The sequence below is a fragment of the Chlorocebus sabaeus genome, unplaced genomic scaffold, assembly GCF_047675955.1.
Source record: "Chlorocebus sabaeus isolate Y175 unplaced genomic scaffold, mChlSab1.0.hap1 unalloc_scaffold_152, whole genome shotgun sequence".
Classification (NCBI taxonomy): Eukaryota; Metazoa; Chordata; class Mammalia; order Primates; family Cercopithecidae; genus Chlorocebus; species Chlorocebus sabaeus.
Genome location: NW_027327324.1, coordinates 263,257 through 284,085, shown reverse-complemented (window position 1 = coordinate 284,085; position 20,829 = coordinate 263,257). Strand labels below are relative to the sequence as shown.

The window sequence follows — 20,829 nt, the reverse complement described above, 5'->3', positions numbered from 1 at the left end:
ATTAGGGGAGATTCTGGGTCAATCGTCCAACTGTGCAAACTGGATCTTGGAAGCAGGATCCCTTTCCTGCAGTGAGACTTGTTTATTGGTGGTGGTGTTTCAGTGGAAACGATTTTGGAGAATGGCCCCTTCCTTTTGTGTATCTGCTGATTAGATTTCATGGCTGATTAGATTTCATGGGAAATCAGGGGTTTTAAACTCTATTTAAATGTTAACATAATTCATTCAAATGACAAAAAATCAACAGGTTCTTTGATGTGGAATCATCACAGATCCATTTCTTCTTAGGTACAGTTATTAAAGTTGACCTACCAGAGTGAAACAATTATGGAGAATGGCCCCTTCCTTTAGTGTATTTGCTGATTAGATTTAATGGCACATTTATCATTAGGTATAGTGATCAAAGTTGACATACCCAAGAGCAGAGATGTCCAGGACAGAACTCAGGACTCTGTAGAATCACAGAATATTGGATGCAACACTGTTCAAGCACATAAATATGCTCATTCAGAGGGTTTCAGTGTGACGTGTGTGTGAATTGCAGTGTAATGAGCATGACACGCAGACAGGTTATCAAGTGGACTCACCTCAAAATCAGTTATGGGCATTACAGAACACTGATGCCAAGTTCCCGGATCCAGAGGAAAGAAACTCCAGCATCCTGTGTAAAGCCATGGCATCTGGATTTCTCATGCTTCTGCGGATCATGCTCCTGAAAATAGTGACTCCTTCCTCCTTGTGGAGCATCTTTCTCAGCAGCGCTCATTTCTTCTTCCAGGACTCTGTCCAACAGAAAGGGGAAGCCTTCTGATAGAGCACACTTGACCCATGAAAAGAAAAGGGAAAGAAAGGAGACCAAAGGTCACACTCTCCTCATTCCACCATCCTCCCTAAAATCATCCTGATTTCATGGGCCCTGAGACCGGGGATGCTTCTGTACACCTCGAGGCCTTGGCACCTGGCCTAAATTCTATTCTCTTTCTCATTATCTGAAAAATTTTAAGAAAATCCCTAGAGCCAGGATCTTTATTCCTAGTAAGCCAAAAGTCCCAAAGAAACACCCAAATTCTGTCCCTCTTAGTTTGGGAAACAAGTCTACCTTCATCAGCATGACATTTTCCACCAAATGTGGTAACTGCAAGTCCACCACACAATGCTTAACTGGAATTGGAAGCAACATCTCAGACGATGAAAAATACATGCAACAATCCCTAAGACAAATGGTTTATTTTTCCCTTTCTTACTAAAACAACCGCCAGTTTTAACAATGGTATGCAAATCTCTTTTAGACGCCCTGCTTTTAAATCTCTATGTTTCCTCCTGAGACAGGGACTCACTCCCATCACCCAGGCATTTACAGTGTTTAATTCTGGTTATATGCTATTCTCAAATTTACAACTATTTATTTCATCTCTCTCAAATGTTGATCCGTTATCACATACGTATTAAAATATTATCTCCCATGCTGTGTGATATGTTGTTTTATATTCATCCTTTCTTAAATGAACCAAAGGTTTTAGTTGGATTAAATTGTGATTAGTCAAGTTTTCTGATTTCATGATTTCTTAAATTGCGGTCATATGACCTCAATCACTGGAAATAGAATGTCATGAGTATTTCTCTTTACTTGCAATCATAAATACGGGGAATGTCATCAATTGGTATGTCGGTGATTGCATGATTTCCTGAAAGTCTTTCACAGTCTAATTTGGACACTGAATATTTCGTCTAAGTTCAGTGCATGTTTCCGACACTTGATGCTTTATGATTTCGGTATATAGCTTCCACAAGAGCATTTCCTGCAAAGACATGTCTTGGTCCCCACTGGTAAGTCATCTCACTCGAACACAGAATCAATAGGCTGAACATGGAAAGGTTATCGCTAGAATACTTATTAGACTGCACGGATTTCTTCTTTGATATTAAGGAAACAAATACACTGTGTTATTAACTGTACTTCATTGATGATTCTCAAGTCAGAAAGTACAGGTCTGACTTCCTGTCCTTCAATGCCTGAAAGGATGATCGTATCTGCCAAGAGCACATAGTTAGAAGCACATCGCAGCTCAAACACAGGGCATGATTCCGCATGCCCACAAGTTCACGCAAGCAAACACATACACACAAACACACACATTGTTTTGTAAGGACAGAATTATTCCCTACCACTGTTTTAAGTAAACTAACGCATTCCCCAGGAGTTTTAAGTGAACTCCCTGGGGAATACAAGGGGACACACCCTATGACTCATTCTTTAACTGAGTGCTGATATTGGATTGGTGGACCGCGTACCTGATGGGTGGGTGGGGTGTTCGCGGTAGGCGGGGGTGAGTTATATAAGGGCTGATGCAGCCAGATGGCGCGTCATTTGAAGACTCTCTCGGAAGAGATAGCGTCTTTCTGCAACGTGTGGTCCCAGCAGAAAAAGCTTGTGATCCTTGCTCCTGGCGACATGGAGGCCGATTCACTCCACTTGGGAGGTGAGTGGCAGTTCAACCGCTTTTCAAAACTCATATCTTCTCAGCCAGATGCAGCTTTTGCTGAAATTCAGCGGACTTCTCTACCTGAGAAGTCACCACTGTCATCTGAGACCCAAGTCAACCTCTGTGATGATTTGGCTCCTGTGGCAAGACAGCCTGCCCCCAGAAAGAAGCTTCCTCTCAGTAGTAGGAGACCTGCTGCGGTGGGGGCTGGGCTCCAGAATATGGGAAATACTTGCTACTTGAATGCTTCCCTGCAGTGCCTGACATACACACCACCCCTTGCCAACTACATGCTGTCGCAGGAGCACTCTCAACTTTGTCAGCGTCACAAGTGCTGCATGCTGTGTACGATGGAAGCTCACATTACACGGGCCCTACACTGTCCTGGCCACGTCATCCAGCCCTCACAGGCATTGGCTGCTGGCTTCCATCGAGGCAAGCAGGAAGATGCCCATGAGTTTCTGATGTTTATTGTGGATGCGATGAAAAAGGCATGCTTTCCCGGGCACAAGCAGGTAGATCATGACTCTGAAGACACCACCCTCATCCACCAGATATTTGGAGGCTGCTGGAGATCTCAAATCAAGTGTCTCCACTGCCAGGGCGTTTCGGACACCTTTGACCCTTACCTGGACATCGCCCTGGATATCCAGGCAGCTCAGAGTGTGAAGCAAGCTTTGGAACAGGTGGTGAAGCCCGAAGAACTCAATGGAGAGAATGCCTATCATTGTGGTCTTTGTCTCCAGAAGGCACCTGCCTCCAAGACGTTCACTCTACACACTTCTGCCAAGGTCCTCATCCTTGTATTGAAGAGATTCTCCGATGTCACAGGCAACAAACTTGCCAAGAATGTGCAATACCCTGAGTGCCTTGACATGCAGCCATACATGTCTCAGCAGAACACAGGACCTCTAGTCTATGTCCTCTATGCTGTGCTGGTCCACGCTGGGTGGAGTTGTCACAACGGACATTACCTCTCTTATGTCAAAGCTCCAGGAGGCCAGTGGTATAAAATGGATGACACCAAGGTCACTGCCTGTAGCATCGCTTCTGTCCTGAGTCAACAGGCCTATGTCCTCTTTTACATCCAGAAGAGTGAACTGGAAAGATGCAGTGAGAGTGTGTCAATAGGCAGGGAACCAGGAGCCCCTGGCGCTGAACACAAAGACAGGCGAGCAACGCAAGGAGAGCTCCAGAGAGAACCCTGCCTCCAGGTACCCGACTTGGAGGAGCACTTAGTGGAAAGAGCCACTCAGGAAAGCACCTTAGACCACTGGAAGTTCCTCCAAGAGCAAAACAAAACCAAGCCTGACTTCAACGTCAGAAAAGTCGAATGTACCCTGCCTCCCAACGTGCTTGTGATTCATCCATCAAAATACAAGAGTGGGATGAACAACCATCATCCTGAACAGCAAAGCTCCCTGCTGAACCTCTCTTCAAGGAAACTGACACCTCAGGAGTCCATGAACACTGACACACTCACTTCTCTGCAAGGGAGGACCAGGAGATCCAAAGGGAGGAACAAACACAGCAAGAGGGCTCTGTTTGTGTGCCAGTGATCTCAGGAAAAGTCTCCACCCAAACGCAGGAGTGCATGCGCACACAAACTGACACACACACACATACACGTACACACACACACACCCACGAGGGGGTTCACGCACGCACACACACACACACCATCACATACTCAGTCAATCCGACATAAAGTAATGAGGAGCCCAGGTTTCTATCTACACAAGAGGGACAACTGGATAGTGACGGCTGCGTTTCAGGATGAGCCCAGACATGGGAAACATCGAGTTTTGCCGTCGTGAGTCTTCTGAACCTGTGGGGGGATTGTCTGTGTGTTTGTGTTCATGGAAGATGACATTCAGTGTGAATTTCTGAATAGGACATATTGCGGTGTAGGGTTGCACGTGAAGTTATTGCAGGGGACGGGGTTGACTATTTTCTCTTGGAGTGTGTTTCATTCGTCAGTTCTTGGTGAGCACCAGAAGTTGAAATTTTGCGAACGTGGGACTTCTGTGGATCCTTCTCCCTACCTTGAGTAGTGGAAACTGGAACGCATTTGAAGAGAGGAAGGGTGTTTTTCTTTTGAACCTGCCTCGCCGTTTTTACATTGCTTGTTGAATGGACCTCAGGCGCCCTAGGACTTGTGCCCTTGGTGGAACCCACAGAATGCTGGAAACAGACAGACAGACACACTTGCCTATTGAATGCTGTCCATTTCCAATGAATTGAAGCAGAAAATCATCCCACTGGTATGTGAGTCATTTGGAAGTAAGTCGTATTTATAATAAAGGAAATCAAACACAGGAGCGTGTGTGTATTCAACTAAAATAAAATCAGCAAGCACTGAAATAAATCTCATTTGGTGTGTATCAAAATGGCATTTGGGAGATTCTGGGTCAATCGTCCAGCTGCGAAAGGTGCATCTCTGAAGCACAGTCCCTGACCAGCAATGAGACTTGTTCATCCGAGGTGGTGTTGCAGTGGAAATGATTGTGGGAAATGGCCCCTTCCTTTTGTGTATTCGCTGATTGGATTTCAGGCTCCGTTTCTCGTTCGGTACAGAGATCCAAGTTGACCAACCCGAGAGTAAAGATGTCCAGGGCATAACTCAGGGCTCCGTACAACCACAGAATCTTGGGTGCAACCCTGCTCAAGCACACAAATGTGCGTATTAACAGTGTCTCTGTGTGACGTGTGTGCAAAGTACAGTGTGATGAGCATGACTGGCAGACAGTATGTTACCATCGTATGTCCCCAACCACCGGAAATAGAATGTTATGAGCATTTGTCTCTTCTTGCAATCATAAATTCGGGGAATGTCATCAATCAGCCGGTCGGTGATTGCATGATTACCTGAAAGTCTTTCACCGTCTAAACTGTGCATTGAGTATTTCGTCTAACTTCAGTGCATGTTTCCAACACTCGATGCTTTATGATTTGAGTATCTAGCTCCCACCAGAGCGCTTCCTGCAAAGACTTATCTTGTTCCCCACTGGCAAGTCATTTCACTCGGATATAGAATCAAGAGCCTGAACATGGAAAAAATCAAGAGGCTGGAATGTCTATTGGATTCCCCGGATCCCTACACACACACATGCACACAGGTGTACAGTCATTTCTACACAACATAATGTGGTCCTCAGGTTTTTGTCTATGTGAAAGGGACAACTGGTTAGTGATGGCCGCATTTCAAGATGATCCCATATCTAATATGTTGTTGTGGAGTTGTGAGTATTCTGATCATGTGAAGGGACTGTCTCTGTGCATGTGTTTTCACAGTAGATGACATCCTGTGTAAATATCTGTAGACTACAGAGGTGTAGGTTTTCCCCTCAGGTTACTGGATGAATTTGAATTTATTGTTCTGTCTTGGTTTGTTTTGATTAGTCAATTGGTAGGCGAGAGTCGGTGAAATTTTGCTAAAGTGGTATATAGGTGAATCATTCTCGTGAATGTGAATAATTGAGACTGGGATGCATTTGTAACATTGGAAGGGTGTTCTTACTTTTTATTCCAACTTTTTTTGCATTTGTTTTCAACTGATCTCAGGTGCCCTGGGTAGAACCTAGGTAATTCTTGGAACAGACAAACAGATGCTGCTAATTTTATGGTGTGAGTTTAAGTTTAATTTAAAGGGAAAATTTTCTCACCAGTATGTAATTCATTTTCAAATAAGTTATACTTATCAGCAATGGAATAATACACAACACACTGAAGTGTGTGAGTATGAAACTACAGTCAAATTAGAAAGTTCTTAAATAAACTGCATTTCATGAGTAAAGGACGGAATTTTCGGAAATTCGAGATCAACCATCCAGCTGTGAAATCTGTGTCTTTGAAGCAGTATCCCTGTCCTGAGAGTTGTTTCTCTCTGGTGGTATTTCAATGGAAACTAGTTTGGGGAATAGCCCCTTCACGTTTTATATTTGCTTGTTACTTTTCATTGTAAATCTGCGTTTTTAAACTGTATTTAAATGTTAATAGAATCCATCCCAATAAAACATAACCAACAGATCTTCTCATTTCTAATCATCACAGATCAATCTCTTGTTAGTTATGGTGATAAGTTTACTTACCTGAGAGTAAATGACACCTGGGCAGAACACAGGGCTCCATAGAAGTACAGAATCTTGGGTCCAACCCTGTCCAAGCATCAAAATGTGTATATTAACAATGTGTCTGTGTGAATTGTGTGTCAAGTAAACTGAGTTTAGTAAAACTTGCAGTAGATTATTAATTTGGCTCACTTTGTAATCAGCGAATGAGCTTTAAAGAGTATCAATGACCAGTACCTACCCCCTAGAGATAAGAACTTCCAATGTCTTGTGTGAAACCATAGCATCTGGATTGCTCATGATTCTGAAGATAATTCTGTCCCCCATGGTTTCAGAATCACTGCAGGAGGTGGAAACAGATAACACATCAGTCCCTTGCTCTCTCTGCTCTCTTCACTCAGGAAAAGTCTCACTGGGACCAAGGAAAATCCTATGGTTTCCTAGGGAGAAGGATTTTTCTCAGGAGACAAAATGCTGGCTCCTTCCTCCCTGTTGAGCCTCTTCCTCAGGATTGCCCCTTTGTCTCTCCAGGACTCTGTTCATCAGAACCGAGATGCCCCCTGGTTAAGCACATCTGGCCTATGAACAAAAAAGGGGAAGGAATGGTTCCAAAGACTGTACTATGCTCACTCCACCATCCCCTCTGAAACTATCCTGACTTCATGAGCCCTGGGTCAGAAGCTGTTTCTTTATATCTCTAGGCTTTGCCTCATAGCCTAAATCCTGCCCCATTTCCTACATCTTGTAAATTTTGACAAAACCTGTAGAGTCTAGATCTTTATTCCTGACAGGGCAAAGGGAGACACACCAGAATTCTGTCCCTCTGAGGCTGCAGGACATCTCAGCTTCCATCAACATGAAGTTTTGCATCAAATATAGTTGCTGCAGGTCCACCTCACAATGAGTAATGGAAGTTGAGACAACATCTCAGACCCTGTACAGTTTTTGACCAAGCTCATTTAGTTTGGCAATGCTTTTACTCTAGAAATCAGTTGTGAAAACACTTAGGATTCATGTTATTTAGTCTTTTAATCCGTCTGTTATTATTTTCAATGTATTTACTACACGTTAGCTTAATATTTCTGATAAACTTTGTTGCAAAATTCTCAATATAATAGTGGCAAACCAAATCCAGCAATACATCAAAAATCTTATCCACCAAGATCAAATCGGCCTCATCCCTTGGGTGCAAGGCTGGTTCAACATATGCAAATCAACAAATGTAATTCACCACATAAACAGAACTAAAGACAAAAAACCCATGATTATTTCAGTTGACTCAGAAAAGGTCTTTGATAAAATCCAACATTCCTTTATGCTAAAAACTCTCATGAAACTAGGTATTGATGGAGCATGCCTCAAAATAATAAGCGCCATTTATGACAAACCCACAGTCATTATCATATTGAACAGGCAAAAGCTGGAAGTGTTCCATTTGAAATTTGGCACAAGGCAAGGATGCCCTCTCACCACTCCTATTCAATATAGTGTTGGAAGTTCTGGCCAAGGCAATCAGGCAAGAGAAAGAATAAAGCATATTCAAACAGGAAAAAAGGAAGTTGGACTTTCTTTTCTTGCAGATGGCACGATCCTATATCTATAAAATCTCATCACCTCAGCCCAAAAGATTCTTAAGCTACAAGCAACTTCAGCAAAGTCTCAAGATACAAAATCAGTATGCAAAAATCTCAAGCATTCTTATACGCCAACAATAGACAAGAAGAGAGCCAAATCACAAATGAATTCACATTTACAATTGCTACAAAGAGTATAAAATACCTACCTAGGAATACAACTAGCAAGGCAAGTGAAGGACCTCTTCAAGGAGAACTACAAACCACTACTCAAGGAAATAAGAGAGGACACAAACAGATGGAAAAACATTCCATGCTCATGGGTAAGAAGAATCAATATCATGAAAATGGCCATACTTCCCAAAGTAATTCATAGATTCAGTGCTATTGCCATAAACTACTATGGACATTCTTTACAAAATTAGAAAAAACTACTTCAGAATTCATATGAAATGAAAAAAGAGCCCATATACCCAGGACAATCCTAAGTAAAAATAACAAAGCTGGAGGCATCCTGCTACCTGACTTCAAACCATATTACAAGGCTACAGTAACCCAAACAGCATGGTAGTGGTACAAAACAGACACATAGACCAATGGAATGGAATAGAGATATCAGAAATAAGACTGCACATCTACAACCATTTTATTTTGGATGAAAACAAACAATGGGGAAAGGATTCCCTATTTAACAACAAATGGTGCTGGAAAAACTATCTAGACATATGCAGAAAACTAAAACTGGACCCTTCCATATACCTTATACAAAAATGAACTGAAAATGGATTAAAGATTTAAATGTAAAACCCAAAACTATAAAAATCCAACCCCATATAAAAGTGAGCAAAAACTGGGTGCAGTAGCTCATGCCTGTAATCCCAGAAGTTTGGGAAGGTGAGGTGGGCAGATAACTTGAGGCCAGGAGTTCAAGATCAGCCTGGCCAACCTGGTAAAACTCAGTCTCTACTCAAAATACAATAAATTAGCCAGATGTGGTGGCAGGTGCCTGTAATCCCAACTACTCAGGAGGCTGAGACAGAAGAACCACCTGAATCTGGGAGGTAGAGGTTGCAGTGACCCGAGATTGTGCCACTGAACTCCACCCTGGGTGACACAGCAAGACTCTGTCTTAAAAAGCGAAAATAAAAATATTTTAAAAAGTGGGCAAAGGATATAAACAGACACTTATGCAGCCAACAAACATATGAAAAAAAAAGCCCAACGTTACTGATCATTAGAGAAATACAAATCAAAACCACAGTGAGATGCCATCTCATGCCAGTCAGAATGGCAATTATTAAAAAGTCAAGAAACAACAGATGCTGGCAAGACTGTGGGGAAACAGGAACACTTTTACACTGTCGGAGCGAATGTAAATTCAAACGCTGTGGAAGACAGTGTGGTGATTTTTCAAAGACCTAGAATCAGAAATACCATTTGATGCAGCAATGCCATTACTGGGTATATACCCAAAGGAATATAAATTCTTGTATTATAAAGATACTTGCATGCATATGTTCATTGCCACACTATTCACAATAGCAAAGACATGGAATCAACCCAAATGCCCATCAGTGACAGACTGGATACAGAAAATGTGATACATATACACCATGGAATACTATGCAGCCATAAAAAGGAATGAGATCATGTCCTTTGCAAGGACATGGATGAAGCTGGAAGCCATGATTCTCAGCAAACTAATGCAGGAACAGAAAACCAAATACACATGTTCTCACTTATAAGTGGCAGATGAACAATGAGAAAACATAGACACAGGGAGGGGAACAACATACACTGGAGCCTGTCTGGGGGTGAGTGAGGAGGGAGTGCGTCAGAATAAATAGCTAATCCATGTGGGGCTGAATACCTAGGTTACGGGTTGATAGGTACAGCAAACCACCATGGCACACACTTACCTATGTAACAAACCTGCACGTCCTGCACATGTATCCTGGAACTTAAAATGAAATAAAATAAAATTTTTAAAAACTTTATTTTTTCTAAGTCGTGTTTGCAATTTTCAATGTGAACTTTCTAGTAAACATTTATCATATACAGAATTATATAGTTGATTTTTGAACAACTATGGGTCTGCCATTCTTTAAAATGCAAATTCTTTATGAGTGTGTGTATATGTACACATATGTGTGTATATATATTTGTGTGTGTATATATATGTGTACGTGCGTGTGTGCGCAGATAGATAGATAGACAGACAGACAGATAGATAGATAGATAGATAGATAGATAGATAGATAGATAATGCTCCTGGTCTTCTGTTTGAGTAGGCTGAGAAGGAGGAGGGGGGGAGTGATTGTTCTTGCAGTCTCAGAGGTAGCTAGGTGGAAGAGAATCTGTACAAATGAACACATGAAGTTCTCATTTGTAAGTGTGATTTAAATAATTGTACACCTGGACATAGAAGCGGAATGATAGACACTAGAGCTCTGGAAGGGTGAGAGGGTGGGAGGGGCTAATAATAAACAATGGTTCAGATATCTGGATTCCTTGATCCCAAATGGTGTACAATTATTTCTCTTTAATTTGTGTCCATTTACCAGCAAGTTTGAGAGGAGTGAACCAAGCTCAGAAAGACATTCAGCTCTAAAATCAGATGTGCATGGCAATGGGCAGAAGTACCCTCTCCCTTTCTCAGAACAAATCCAAGCTTCCTTTATACCCCTTACCTACAGGAAAGTTATGTTCCAAAATGTATTTCTGCTGGAGGCAAAACATTTTATATTTTATGGAAAAAAAAAAACGTGTAACTTGGTAAAACTTAGAAATTAATATTGGAAAAACAGTAGGGCACTCTCGGCCGGGCGCGGTGGCTCAAGCCTGTAATCCCAGCACTTTGGGAGGCCGAGACGGTTGGATCACGAGGTCAGGAGATCGAGACCATCCTGGCTAACACGGTGAAACCCCGTCTCTACTAAAAATACAAAAAACTAGCCGGGCGAGGTGGCGGGCGCCTGTAGTCCCAGCTACTCCGGAGGCTGAGGCAGGAGAATGGCGTAAACCCGGGAGGCGGAGCTTGCAGTGAGCTGAGATCCGGCCACTGCACTCCAGTCCAGGCTACAGAGCAAGACTCCGTCTCAAAAAAAAAAAAGAAAAAGAAACAGTAGGGCACTCTCTTTGGGACTTAAACTTTGAGACACTTCAGCAGCATATACAGCTTGTATTTCGTCCTGAGAAAATCCAGATAGTATAAACTTGAGAATGTTCATGAGGAACGGAAAAGTACACATTTACTCACATATTTTACATTAAAGTTTATCAAGGGTAGAAATGCAAAAATCTGTTTTACTATGAATGTTCATATGAAAGTACATTCACCTGAATTTTCCTGAAATTATTTAAAAATTAATTTGTCATTGGTAACAGAAACTTCCAAACATCTCCATTTTACAAGTGTCATTATCCATATTTTCTCTAAAATATTCAGAAGTAGAAAAAAATATATAGATTAAAATAGCTCATATTTTTCAAATTTAAAATAATTGTTCAGTAACTGGGAAGAAAGGTTTACACAAATTGGAAATTCTGTATGTATATAGAAATTAATAAGATGAGAAAATTATGGCAAATAGTAGGGGGCTTCAATAAGTTCATGCAAAATAACAATTATGAAAAAACTATGCATGAACTTTTAGCTTTTGCATCAAAACACAAATATGCTAGTTTATTTTAACTTTTTTTTATTTTTGAGACAGGGTTTCACTCCTCTCACCGAGGTTGCAGTGCAGTGGAGCAATCTTGGCTCAAAGTAACCTCTGCTTCCCAAGCTGAAGCGATTCTCCTGCCTCAGCCTTCCAAGTAGTTGGGACCTTGTCTGGTTAATTTTTGTATTTTTTGTAGAGGCTAATTTTTGTATTTTCTGTCGAGGCAGGGTTTTGCCATGTTGCCCAACCTCCCAAAGTGCAGGGATTACAGGCGTGAGCCACCATGCCCGGACCTGTTTTAACATATGTGAACAGGATTTAAAACATCAGTCTGAAAAGAGCCACATGAATTCTGCCGAACTTGAATTCTGCCAAACCTGAAATAAGAACAAACATCAAATTTATGGTGAAGCTGGGGTACAAAAAACGGTGAAATAAATTATTCTTTATGAAAAATCTATGGGAAAAATGACCTGAAGGATCAGTCATTTACAAACGGATACCTGATTCTAAGAAGAGGTAAGACAATGTTGAAAATGAAGCCCACAGAGGAGGGGCATCCATTCCAATTTTTGAGAGAAAAAAAAATTGTTTCTATGCCCTAATTGAGGAGAACTGACAATTAACGAGAGATATAGCCAACACCACAGACATCTCAATTGGTTCAGCTTACACAATACTGACTATAACGTGAAAGTTGAGAAACTTTACATTTGATGAGTCCTGAATACCCTTGTGCCTAGATCAGCTATGGACAAAAGCAGAGCTATTAGTGACTATTTTGAACAAGCAGAATCAAGATCCTGAAGCATTATTTTGAAGAATTATAACAGGGAGTGAAATTGACTTTATCAATAGGATCCTGAAGGCAAAGCACAATTAAAACAATGGCTACCAAGAGGTAGAAGTGCTCCAGTCAAAGTAAAAGCAAACTTCTCAAAAGCAAAAGCCATAGAGGTTTTGGGGATGCTCAAGGCATTTTGCTTGTTGACGTTCTGTAGGATCAAAATACCATAATATTTGCTTAGTAGGAGAGTTCTTAGAGAAAATTAGCAAACACTTTTGCAGAAAAGTGCCCTGTAAAGCTTCACTAGAGAGTCCCTCTGCACCACAACAACACTTCTGTTCCTTCCTCTTGACAAACACCAGTAATTTTGAAAGAGTTTTCATGGGAAATTATTAGGCATCAACATTACAGTCCTGATTTGGTTTCTTCTGACCTTATTTTTCCTAATCTTGAAATAACTGTAAAGGGCACCCAATTTTCTTTAGTTAATAGTAGAAGACTGCATTGACATGGTTAAATTCCCATGACCCTCAGTTCTTTAGGAATGGACTGAATGGTTGGGATCATCCCTTAATGCAGTGTCTTGACCTCAGTAGAGATTATATTGAGAAATAAAGTTGATATTTATATTTTTATTTTTAATTCCATTTTTCACTGACATTTTTAAATCCCTTCACAATTCGCGTTTGTCCCAAAGGTATTTAAATTTAGAAATCATATCAAGTGAGGTTGGTGCTACAATGGCCGAATAGGAACAGCTCCAGCCACCAGCTGCCAGCGTGAGCAACACAGAAGATGGGTGATTTCTGCATTTCCAATTGAGGTACCGGGTTCATCTCACTGGGGCATGTTGGACAGTTGGTGCAGGACAGTGGGCGCAGCCCAAAGAGTGAGAGCCGAAGCAGGGCAAGGCATCGCCTCACCTAAGAAGTGCAAGGGGGAAGGGAATTTCTTTTCCTAGTGAAGGGAAACTGTGACACAGAACACTGGAAAATTGGGTCACTCCCACCCAATACTGTGCTTTACCAAGGGTCTTAACAAACAACACACCAGAAGATTATATCCCATGCCTGGCTTGGAGGGTCCCAAGCCCACAGAGCCTCTGTCATTGCTAGCACAGCAGTCTGAGATCTAACTGCAAGGCGGCAGTGAGGCTGGGGGAGGGGTGCCCACCATTGCTGAGGCTTAAGTAGGTAAACAAAGCAGCCAGGAAGCTCGAACTGGGTGGAGCCCACTGCAGCTCAAGGAGGCCTGCCTGCCTCTGTAGACTCCACCTCTGGGGACAGGGCATAGCTAAACAAAAAGCAGCAGAAACCTCTGCAGATGTAAATGTCCCTGTCTGACAGCTTCGAAGAGAGTAGTGATTCTCCCAGCATGGAGGTTGGGATCTGAGAACTGACAGACTACCTGCTCAAGTGGGTCCCTGACCCCCGAGTAGCCTAACTGGAGAGCCTAACTGGGAGGAACCTACCTGGAGCGGACCTCAAGCAAACTCCAACAGACCTGAAGCTGAGGGTCCTGACTGTTAGAAGGAAAACTAACAAACAGAAAGGACACCCACACCAAAACCTCATCCATACATCAACATCATCAAAGACTAAAGGTAGATAAAACCACAAAGAGGGGGAAAAAGCAGTGCAGAAAAGCTCAAAATTCAAAAAATCAGAGCACCTCTCCCCATCCAAAGGAACGCAGCTCCTCACCAGCAACAGAACAAAGCTGGATGGAGAATGACTTTGACAAGTTGAGAGAGGAAGGCTTCAGTTGATCAAACTTCTCAGAACTAAAGGAGGAACTACGAACCCAGCACAAAGAAACTAAAAACCTTGAAAAAAGATTTGACGAATGGGTAACTAGAATAACCAATGCAGAGAAGTCCATAAACGACCTGATAGAAATGAAAACCATGACACAGGAAGTACATGACAAATGCACAAGCTTCAGCAACCGACTTGATCAACTGGAAGAAAGAGTATCAGAGATTGAAGATCAAATGAATCAAATGAAGCAAGAAGAGAAATTTAGAGAAGAAAGAGTAAAAAGAAATGAACAAAGCCTTCAAGAAATATGGGATTATGTGAAAAGACCAAATCTACATCTGATTGGTGTACCTGAAAGTGATGGGGAGAATGGAACCAAGTTGGAAGATACTCTGCAGGATATCATCCAGGAGAACTTCCCTAACCCAGCAAGGCAGGCCAACATTCAAATTCGGGAAATACAGAGGATGCCACAAAGATACTCCTCAAGAAAAGCAACTCCAAAACACATAATTGTCAGATTCACCAAAGATGAAAAGAAGGAAAAAATGTTAAGGGCAGCCAGAGAGAAAGGTTACATTACCCACAAAGGGAAGCCCATCAGACTAACAGCAGATATCTTGGCAGAAACTCTACAAGCCAGAAGAGAGTGGGGGCTGATTGTCAACATTCTTAAAGAATTTTCAAACCAGAATTTCATATCCAGTCAACTAAGTTTCATAAGTGAAGGAGAAATAAAATCCTTTACAGATAAGCAAATGCTGAGAGATTCTGACAACACCAGGCCTGCCCTACAAGGGTTCCTGAAGGAAGTACTAAACATGGAAAGGAACAAACAGTACTAGCCATTGCAAAAACATGCCAACATGTAAAGACCATCGATGCTAGGAAGAAACTGCATCAACTAACGAGCAAAATAACCAACTAACATCATAATGACAGGATCAAGTTCACACATAACAATATTAACTTTAAATGTAAATGGGTTAAATGCTCCAATTAAAAGACACAGACTGGCAAGTTGGATAAAGAGTCAAGACCCATCAGTTTGCTGTATTTAGGAGACCCATCTCATGTGCAGAGACACACATAGGCTCAAAATAAAGGGATGGAAGAAGATCTACCAAGCAAATGGAAAACAAAAAAATGGCAGGGGTTACAATCCTAGTCTCTGATAATACAGACATTAAACCACAAAGATCAAAAGAGACAAAGAAGGTCATTACATAATGATAAAAGGATCAATTCAACAAGAAGAGTTAACTATCCAAAATATATATGCACCCAAATACACGAGCATCCAGATTCATAAAACAAGGCCTTAGAGACTTAAAAAGACAGTTAGACTCCCACACAATAATAGTGGGAAAATTTACCACCCCACTGTCAACAATGGACTGATCAACGAGACAGAAAGTTAATAAGGATATCCAGGAATTGAACTCAACTCTGCACCAAGCGGACCTAATAGACTTCTACAGAACTCTCCACCCCAAATCAACAGAATACACATTCTTCTCAGCACCACATTGTACTTATTCCAAAATTGACCACATAGTTCGAAGTAAAGCACCCTTCAGCAAGTGTAAAAGAACTGAAATTATAACAAACTCTCTCTCAGACCACAGTGCAATCAAACAAGAATTCAGGATTAAGAAACTCAATCAAAACCACTCAACTACATGGAAACTGAACAACTTGCTCTTGAATGACTACTGGGTACATAACGAAATGAAGGCAGAAATAAAGATGTTCTTTGAAACCAATGAGAACAAAGATACAACATACCAGAATCTCTGGGACACATTTAAAGCAGTGTGTAGAGGGAAATTTATAGCACTAAATTCTCACAAGAGAAAGCAGGAAAGATCTAAAATTGACACCCTAACATCACAATTAAAAGAACTAGAGAAGCAAGAGCAAACACATTCAAAAGCTAGCAGAAGGCAAGAAATAACTAAGATCAGAGCAGAACTGAAGGAGACAGAGACACAAAAAACCCTTCAAAAAATCAATGAATCCAGAAGCTAGTTTTTTGAAAAGATCAACAAAATTGATAGGCAGCTAGCAAGACTAATAAAGAAGAAAAGAGAGAAGAATCAAATAGATGCAATAAAAAATGATAAAGGGGATATCACCACCGACCCCACAGAAATACAAACTACCATCAGAGAATACTATAAAAACCTCTACGCAAATAAACTAGAAAACCTGGAAGAAATGGATACATTCCTGGACACATACACTCTGCCAAGACTAAACCAGGAAGAAGTTGAATCCCTGAATAGGCCAATAGCAGGCTCTGAAATTGAGGTAATAATTAATAGCCTACTAACCAAAAAAAGTCCAGGACCAGAAAGATTCATAGCTGAATTCTACCAGAGGTACAAAGAGGAGCTGGTACCATTCCTTCTGAAACTATTCCGATCAATAGAAAAAGAGGGAATCCTCTCTAACTCATTTTATGAGGCCAGTATCATCCTGATACCAAAGCCTGGCAGAGACACACCAAAGCAAGAGAATTTTAGACCAATATGCCTGATGAACATTGACACAAAAATCCTCAATAAAATACTGGCTAACGGAATCCAGCAGCACATCAAAAAGCTTATCCACCATGATCAAGTGCGCTTCATCCCTGGGATGCAAGGCTGGTACAACATACTCGAATCAATAAACGTAATCCAACATATAAACAGAACCAAAGACAAAAACCACATGATTATCTCAATAGATGCAGAAAAGGCCTTTGACAAAATTCAACAACCCTTCATGCTAAAAACTCTCAATAAATTCAGTATTGATGGAACGTATCTCAAAATAATAAGACCTATTCATGACAAACCCACAGCCAGTATCATACTGACTGGGCAAAAACTGGAAGCATTCCCCTTAAAAACTGGCACAAGACAGGGATGCCCTCTCTCACCACTCCTATTCAACATAGTGTTGGAAGTTCTGGCCATGGCAATCAGGCAAAAGAAAGAAATAAAGTGTATTTGATTAGGAAACGAAGAAGTCAAACTGTCCCTGTTTGCAGATAACATGCTTGTCTATTTAGAAAACCCCATCGTCTCAGCCCAAAATCTCCTCAAACTGATAAGCAACTTTAGCAAAGTCTCAGGATACAAAATTAATGTGCAAAAATCGCAAGCATTCTTATACACCAATAACAGACAAGCAGAGAGCCAAATCATGAATGAACTCCCATTCACAATTGCTTCAAAGAGAATAAAATACCCAGGAATCCAACTTACAACAGATGTGAAGGACCTCTTCAAGGAGAACTACAAACCACTGCTCAATGAAATAAAGGAGGACACAAATAAATGGAAGAACATTCCATGCTCATGAACAGGAAGAATCAATATTGTGAAAATGGCCATACTGCCCAAGGTAATTTATAGATTCAATGCCATCCCCATTAACCTACCAATGACTTCCTTTACAGAATTGGAAAAAAACTACTTTAAAGTTCATATGGAACCAAAAAAGAGCCCGCATTGTCAAGACAATCCTAAGTCAAAAGAACGAAGCTGGGGGCATCACACTACATGACTTAAAACTATACAGCAAGGCTACAGTAACCAAAACAGCATGGTACTGTTATGAAAACAGAGCTATAGACCAATGGAACAGAACAGAGCCCTCAGAAATAATACGACACTTCTAAAACCATCTGATCTTTGACAAACCTGACAAAAATAAGAAATGGGGAAAGTATTCCCTATTTAATAAATGCAGCTGGGAAAACTGGCTAGCCATAAATAAAAAGCTGAAACTGGATCCCTACCTTACTCCTTACACAAAAATTAATTCAAGAGGGACTAGAGACTTAAATGTTAGACCTAAAACCATAAAAACCCTAGAAGAAAACCTAAGCAATACCATTCAGGACATAGGCATGGGCAAGGACTTCATGTCTACAACACCAAAAGCAATGGCAACAAAAGCCAAAATTGACAAATGGGATCTAATTAAACTAAAGAGCTTCTGCACAGCAAAAGAAACTACCATCAGAGTGAACAGGCAACCTACAGAATGGGAGAAAATTGTGGCAATCTACTCGTCTGACAAAGGGCTAATATCCAGAACCTACAAAGAACTCAAACAAAATTTACAAGAAAAAAACAAACAACCCCATCCAAAAGTGGGCAAAGGATAAGAACGGACACTTCTCAAAAGAAGACATTTATGCAGCCAACAGACACATGAAAAAATGCTCATCATCACTAGCCATCAGAGAAATGCAAATCAAAACCACAATAAGATACCACCTCACACCAGTTAGAATGGCAATCATTAAAAAGTCAGGAAACAACAGGTGCTGGAGAGGATGTGGAGAAATAGGAACACTTTTACACTGTTGGTGGGACTGCAAACTAATTCAACCACTGTGGAAGACAGTGTGGCGATTCCTCAAGGATGTAGAACTTGAAATACCATTTGACCCAGCCATCCTATTACTGGGTATATCCCCAAAGGATTATAAATCATGCTGCTATAAAGACACATGCTCATGTATGTTTACTGCAGCACTATTCACAATAGCAAAGACTTGGAACCAACCCAAATGTCCATAATGACAGACTGGATTAAGAAAATGTGGCACATATACACCATGGAGTACTATGCAGCCATAAAAAAGGATGAGTTTGAGTCCTTTGTAGGGACATGGATGTAGCTGGAAACCATCATTCTCAGCAAACTATCACAAGAACAAAAAACCAAACACCGCATGTTCTCACTCATAGGTGGTAACTGAACAATGAGATCACTTGGACACAGTAAGGGGAACATCACACACTGGGGCCTGATGTAGGGTGGGGGGAGGGGGAAGGTATAGCATTAGGAGGTATACCTAATGTAAATGACAAGCTAATGGGTGCAGCACACCAACATGGCACATGTATACATATGTAACAAACCTACACATTGTGCACATGTGCCCTAGAACACAAAGTATAATAAAAAAAATCATATCAAGTGTGAAATAAAGAAAATTATATATAGAGAGGGAGAACAGAATCTATAAATATGCATATTTGTGTACATACATCCATATACATACATATGTGTGTGCATGCAGTAATTTTATTCTCCTAAAGCAATGCCTCTGCCTTCCACCCTCACTGTACATGTCCTAGTCCTGTGATGTCCCTAGAACTGAGCACTTGATTTCCTTCTCTGCCTCCCACATGAACAGGGAATAGAAATGGAAACTACACTCTGTGGTTACTGTTGTGAAAATACATGTCCCCCACAGGCTAGTTTTGCATCTTACATTCCAGTTCCCATTGTGAAAAAAGCAAGCAACAAACAAAAACTACAAAAGAAAAACTGAAATATTTGAAAGTCTAGAACCACAGAGGTTCCGGATTCACCCACCACCCACAGTGACCTCCGCCGCCCTCCAGACCTGAGGCAGTTGCGCCTGAACAGCCTGCCTCTTCACCATCCATGAAAAGAGGTGACCTTAAACTTCAATAGATTTTACTCTGTTCAAAAGGAACCAGGTCAACATTCAAAGTCAGTGGTCTGGCAACTCTAAACTTTGGCCAGAAAGTATTGGAAACATTTAACGTGCAGTGGATGAAGCAGCCTGGCCCCACTGCACACAACACACTCGTGGGGACTCAAAGGAGGATACTCAACATCCGCTGGGTGGAAGTGAGGACAGACCCAGAAACATGGGGGGTAGGGGGGTCAAACCAGGAAGGCTCAGGCCCTGACCTCCTCCTAGGCCCTGCCCCTCCAGAACTTGCAGTTTTTTCTGACCCGGAAGTGGATTTCACTGATGGAAAAGAAGTTCAGTATTTCTGGTCCAGCCCAGTAAGCTGCTCCCGTCGCCCAGCCTTCCACACCCCTGCAGACGTCACAATGCCTACTCCCACTAACCCCACAAGGGAGCCATGCATCTCCTAGAGACGGTCCTTGGCCTGCAACCCCGCGATGGGGTCCAGGGTCTGTGTCCATTTCTGGTTAAAATTGCTCTAAGGCTGGTCACTGTCTTGGCCTTCCCTGCTTCCCCTCTGTTTACTTCTCCCCTCCTCACCCCATATGGAGTTTTTACTCAGGAGATGGATTATCTCCCCTCTTGGAACATCAAGGACACCACCAGGACACCGCACTGTCTCCTTGACTCTGGGATTCTGCAGACCTCAGTCTTCCTCTGAGGTCCCCTCACTCCCCACCTCATTTTTTCCATCCTTCTGGGGCCTGGGTCTGCTATACCTCAGGCTTTCTCTTCAGTCACAGACAGAAGGAGCCCCCTTCATCCTTGGGTTCTGGCCACAGTTCACCTGCTGCAGGACACTCAGTGGCTTTCAGTAGTTCATCCAGACATCCAGATGGAAGTGGGATTTCCTGGAAGAAAAGCAGGACCCCAGAATTACACTGAATTCTAACACAAGAGCCCAGAGTCCCCTTCTGCATGGGACATTAAGCTGCAAACACTACATAGGCACTTAATGCTCAGCTGCCCTTTTAA

At 41.7% G+C, this 20,829-nt stretch overlaps 1 protein-coding gene across 1 annotated transcript; it reads left to right on the top strand.

Annotated features, from left to right (window-relative positions):
- The first annotated feature begins 712 nt into the window (after positions 1–712).
- On the top strand, positions 713–4,054 carry LOC140711089 (ubiquitin carboxyl-terminal hydrolase 17-like). Its single transcript, XM_073014002.1, has one exon. It carries the CDS (start codon positions 2,357–2,359, stop codon positions 4,040–4,042), a length of 1,686 nt encoding a protein of 561 aa, XP_072870103.1. The 5' UTR covers positions 713–2,356; the 3' UTR covers positions 4,043–4,054.
- The last annotated feature ends 16,775 nt before the right edge of the window (positions 4,055–20,829 follow it).

Excerpts from the sequence above, each read along its gene's own strand:
- LOC140711089 (XM_073014002.1), top strand. The coding sequence starts at position 2,357 with ATGGCGCGTCATTTGAAGACTCTCTCGGAAGAGATAGCGTCTTTCTGC.